This window comes from Drosophila sechellia, chromosome 2L (assembly GCF_004382195.2).
Source record: "Drosophila sechellia strain sech25 chromosome 2L, ASM438219v1, whole genome shotgun sequence".
Classification (NCBI taxonomy): Eukaryota; Metazoa; Arthropoda; class Insecta; order Diptera; family Drosophilidae; genus Drosophila; species Drosophila sechellia.
This window is the reverse complement of record NC_045949.1, coordinates 16,016,110-16,021,988: the sequence shown is the minus strand read 5'-3', so window position 1 is coordinate 16,021,988 and position 5,879 is coordinate 16,016,110. Positions and strand designations below refer to the sequence as shown.

The 5,879-nt window shown below is 35.9% G+C and overlaps 1 protein-coding gene across 1 annotated transcript; it reads left to right on the top strand.

Annotated features, from left to right (window-relative positions):
* The first annotated feature begins 1,873 nt into the window (after nt 1–1,873).
* On the top strand, nt 1,874–4,619 carry LOC116803489. Its single transcript, XM_032727186.1, has 2 exons — nt 1,874–3,453; nt 4,304–4,619. Exons 1-2 carry the CDS (start codon nt 1,944–1,946, stop codon nt 4,573–4,575), a joined length of 1,782 nt encoding a protein of 593 aa, XP_032583077.1. The 5' UTR covers nt 1,874–1,943; the 3' UTR covers nt 4,576–4,619.
* Nucleotides 4,620–5,879: the final 1,260 nt, after the last annotated feature.

The window sequence follows — 5,879 nt, the reverse complement described above, 5'->3', positions numbered from 1 at the left end:
GGCCAGCTGCAGGCGACGAGTTGAAATGCCAAAACGTTTAAGCGCAAATTGTGGCAATTAAAAAAGCGAGGCTGAGAGCTCTGCAATTGCTTTTCCGGACAGATGCCAACAGGCTGATAAGCACTTGACATGGCCGTTTGATGGTGGAAAAAATTTGGGAATTATAGCTGTGAAGGGAAGATCGGCAAACAAACGATGTCGAAAGCAATTTATATGCAAATCGGGCCACAGAGTGTCGATGCCAACTGAGGCGTTGACGGCGAGTCGAGTCAATTGATGAGTTTTCATTGCATTTATTTGGGCATGAAATATCAAATATGTTTCATAGAGCCCCATCTGCTTAACCCTTTGCTGACCAAGGACAACAAATTGGGCCGCACTCTTGAATAATGCATAAAATCTGAATTTGTGAAAATGAGTTCAAACTTTACAAGACAGCATTTGAATATCAAAGCGTTGTAATTTTACAGTCTTTTTTCGGCTATGCCGCCTTTCTACATAACTTTTATGACACGCTCAAAAATTCATTTAAATTATAATCGAAAATGTTGCAATATTGGGTGATAAATCTGATAAGAGGCCAAATTAAAAAGGTTTGAATTGCTGGGGGTAACAGGAATATTATTTTGGTATGCATATTTCGTGCAATTGAATCAGAAACAAGGAACTCATTTTGACTGTTCACACATGAACACGAATATATTTAAAGACTTACAATTTTGGGCTCCGTTCATATCTTATGTAAATGAATCGAGAGCGATAAATTATATTTAGGATTTTGTTATCTAAGGCGACATGGGTGCATTGCTCAAAAACATGTGCACACCACATGAGTCAGTCACTTGAGATCGTTCCCCGCCTCCTAAAATAGTCCCTTAGTGGGAGACCACAGATAAGGTCCTCGCCGCTCAAGATAGGCAGATGTGCCCGAGCGTGGGACCTCGATAAGGCAGGGACTATTTACTTAGGCCTCTGCGTAGGCCATTTACTTTAAGATGCGATTCTCATGTCACCTATTTAAACCGAAGATATTTCCAAATAAAAGCAGTTTCTTACAAAAACTCAACGAGTAAAGTCTTCTTATTTGGGATTTTACATTTGGTCCTTCGAGCCTTTAATCGACTCTGCAGTTTCCCCCTACCAAAGGTAAGGAACTCAGAGAAAGGCCAGCTCCTTTAAGCATCTTACAGCTAAAGGTAGCAAAAATAAGTGACTCTTGTTTCCCCCTACCAAAGGTAAGGAACAGAGTATAAATATAAAAAGCAAAAAGATACAAAAGAATCTTTTATGTTTTAAAACAAGCACCTTATAGTCTATAGCTAAAGGTTGCTTTGTGTACCATTATAAATTGTGGTAAGGCGTGCTTGAGGCCATACATCAGCAATTGTGAAATTAAAAAGTGCATAACAAAAGTGCCTTATAAATGCTCTAATAGCATTAAATCAGCTCATAAATAGAGTGCAGTGTATATGCCATAAGAGCATAAATTAAATAAAAAGTGCCTGAAAACAGTGCCTTATAAATGCTCTAATAGCATTAAATCAGCTCATAAATAGAGTGCAGTGTATATGCCAAAAGAGCATAAATGCCGAAATAAATGGCTAAAAAACAAAAAATCTGACTGGACTACAAAAATAATAAAACGTGCCAAATAAAAAAAAAAAATCATCTTTAAACATCGACGGAGCCTTAAAGAAGAGAAGGAAGTCAAATTCAAAGGAGCCTCTACCAGCAGCAGAAGCAGCAACAACAGCAGCAGCAGAAGCAGCAACAGCAGTAGCAACAGCAGCAACAACAGCAGCAACAGCAGCAGCAACAACAACGACATCAGCTAAGTCAAAACAAGAATTTTCTGTTTATCCAAACACACATATATATATAAATACATATAAAATACATATACACGTACTATATATATTAAGAAATTACAAAAAATTTTCAAAATGATGTCAGAAAAGACTATTCAATTCCTTAAGAAGCAGTCCGAAATTATTTTGGAAATTAGAAAGTTGGAAGTAAAACCAACATTAGCAGATGTAGAAATTCTAAAATTAAATGAGCTTCAAAAATGTTTCATTGCTAATCATAGCAATTTGTTAAAGATCGGCGTTGTCGATCATGAATATTTTAACGCGAAGCAGTATGATTTAATAATGATGGTGTTAGAAAAAATTAAAAATAAAAATGAAAAAATTAAGGGCGAGTCGGTAGAAAACACTTTCCCTAAATCAAACACTGTCCCTAAATCAAACCCTCCCCCTACATTAAACCTTGAAATGTGTGGTCACCCTGAAAAAGAGGGTATAGCACAAAACAACGCTTTAAAAGTAGAGCAGGCATTTCGAAATAATGTTGGCCAATTTCGAGTATATCTAGAAGATACGTCTAAACTAATAGACAGTAGTCCAGATTTCCTTAAAATAAGGAAAAATAAAATTGAATTTTTATGGCATAAAATAGATAACCTGATTGAACAGGTGAATAGTCATTTTGAGAGCTCGCTATTCGAAGAAGAAATTAGCGAACTTGAATTTGACAAACAAAATATTCTTACAGCCATTAATAGTCGACTCAGTGGCACAATAAATAAAGCTGAAATGTCGACGGTTGTTAAGGCGGAGGAGTTACCAACCCTGCCTAAAATACAGATTCCCACTTTCTTTGGTGATTCCAAAGAATGGGATCTTTTTAATGAACTCTTTACAGAGCTCATACATGTGAGAGAGGATCTCAGTCCTTCTCTCAAATTTAATTATCTAAAGTCAGCATTAAAAGGAGAAGCCAGAAATGTGGTTACTCATTTACTGCTCGGCTCTGGAGAAAATTATGAAGCCACTTGGGAGTTTTTGACCAAGCGATATGAGAATAAAAGAAACATATTCTCAGATCATATGAATAGGCTTATGGATATGCCAAATTTAAATTTAGAATCCAATAAGCAAATAAAGACATTTATTGACACGATTAACGAGTCAATTTATATTATAAAATTAAAGGCACAATTACCAGAAGATGTGGATGCAATTTTCGCTCACATAATTCTTCGGAAATTCAATAAAGAATCACTCAATTTATATGAAAGCCATGTTAAAAAGACAAAAGAAATACAGGCACTTTCTGATGTCATGGACTTTTTAGAGCAAAGGCTCAATTCTATATCATCATTCTCACAGGAAGTAAAACCTGTAAAGAAAATGATTAATAATAACAAGAATATTAATGCAATACAAGAAAATATAACGATTGCAGCGCAGCTTGAAAAGGACAGGATTGATTGGCATTTTATTCCCCCGGCAGGACCTCACTTCGGAGGTATTTGGGAAGCTGGAGTTAAGTCAATGAAATACCATTTAAAGCGTATAATCGGCGACACTATTTTGACTTACGAAGAAATGTCAACTCTTTTATGTCAAATAGAAGCATGCTTAAATTCAAGGCCATTATACACTATAGTTAGTGAGAAGGACCAACAAGAAGTTTTAACACCAGGTCATTTTTTAATTGGAAGACCACCTTTAGAAATAGTCGAACCAATGGAAGATGAAAAAATCGGAAATTTGGATAGGTGGAGACTTATCCAAAAAATGAAGAAAGATTTCTGGGTTAAGTGGAAAAGTGAATATTTGCATACGCTCCAGCAAAGGAATAAATGGAAAAAGGAAATTCCTAATATAGAAGAAGGGCAAATAGTTTTATTGAAGGATGAGAATTGTCATCCTGCAAGATGGCCTTTAGGAAAGGTGGAAAAGGTGCATAAGGGGAATGATGATAAGGTCCGAGTGGCTAAAGTAAAGATGCAGGAAGGATATATCACTAGACCCATTACTAAAATTTGTCCCTTGGAAGGAATAAAGTCTGTTGACAAAAATGAGGCTGACCAAGAGCCAAAAAGACGAACTAGAGCGACATCGGGAATGTCCAAGATCGGAATCATTATGGCAATTAAATAAGAGAATATGCAAAGGAAGTTGGCCCTGGAATTCAGCGAATGATAATGCATGTGAGATTCAGCCTCTAAAGCCAGATAAAGCGGCGAACTGCATCTATAAAACAGTAGTCGACTCTAAAAGTTACTGGGTAGAGTTAGAAAAGAAAAGTAGTTGGTTGTTTAAGGTTCCTGCGAATTCAAAAGTCCGTCTGCAATGTACTGGCTCTCAAATTGAATTGTTTGATTTGCCTCAGCAAGGAGTTTTAAGCATTGCGCCATATTGTACGGCAAGAACCGACGATAAAATTCTAGTTGCCCACCATAACATTCAGTCCGAAAGTGAAGAATTATTATCAACACCTTATATAGGAGAAGTTAGTGAAGTGCCGAAGATTATTTGGGATCCGCTGAAACTATCAATATTAAATCATACTGAGGAATTTGAACGATTGAATAATGAAATTAAATTTATGAAAGAGAACCATCAAAAATTGAAAGATTTACATTTCCATCATATTTCCGGACATGCTGGTTTAATTATTGCTTTAATACTAATGATAGTATTAATAATATATTTCATACGGAAATGTGCTGTGCAACAAAGAATGCAAGCAATAACCCTTGCAGGTCCGTTGCCAGTACTATAAATATCAATAGTAAATAAACAATAAAATAATATAACAAATAAAAATATACAGTCCACTATATCGTTATTTAATAGAAAATGTACTTCTACATAGAAAAAGCAAAATGTTTAAAATAAGTTAATTGAGTACAAATTGTTGAATTAAAAATAATATAAACCATAATTGTAATCCAATAAAATTAAAAGCCAGAAAAACTAGGCCCATTGAAATCTTAGTTGCAAAATAAATGAACATATATCAAATAAATACAGTCCACTACTGTTATAAATGCAACTAATATACTAATGTACATCTCAGCTTTGCTGGCCCTTTGGCAGAATGTTCACACATGAACACGAATATATTTAAAGACTTACAATTTTGGGCTCCGTTCATATCTTATGTAAATGAATCGAGAGCGATAAATTATATTTAGGATTTTGTTATCTAAGGCGACATGGGTGCATTGCTCAAAAACATGTGCACACCACATGAGTCAGTCACTTGAGATCGTTCCCCGCCTCCTAAAATAGTCCCTTAGTGGGAGACCACAGATAAGGTCCTCGCCGCTCAAGATAGGCAGATGTGCCCGAGCGTGGGACCTCGATAAGGCAGGGACTATTTACTTAGGCCTCTGCGTAGGCCATTTACTTTAAGATGCGATTCTCATGTCACCTATTTAAACCGAAGATATTTCCAAATAAAAGCAGTTTCTTACAAAAACTCAACGAGTAAAGTCTTCTTATTTGGGATTTTACATTGACATTATTTTGCTATCTAAAAAAATTAAGAATAAATTAAAATTACTGGCTTCCATTGTGGTCAGTTAAAAGTATAGTTTTAAGCTAACAAAAAATTTAGAAAATATATAGAAACAGAAACGAATAAAGAGTTCAAGACGCATTCCCATTCCCATTCTTTGCAACACGACGGATGCTAATAACCCAACTAAAACATGCAGTGAGTTTTCCTCAACCATCGACCATGAATGGAAACCCCTCCCACTTCGATATTGTTCCACCTCGTGGCCATGAAATTGCTTTCCGCTCTCTGCAACCCACACTTTCCGGATCCGAGACGAGCCACATCAGAATTCATCTGGCTGCCGCATATTATCCTGGATTGTTATCAACGGCAAGCGACCCATATAACTGCAGGCCCTCGGGGTCTTAGCCAAAAAAGAACAGCTAGCCAGGGGCAAAATGAACTCAAACGAAAAAAAGAGCCCAACGAGAAAAACAAATTTAAAAACCAAAAAGCAAACGAATATTAAGTAAATCGAAGTGTATATACCCTAAAAATAAATATTTAATTATGTATGTAAG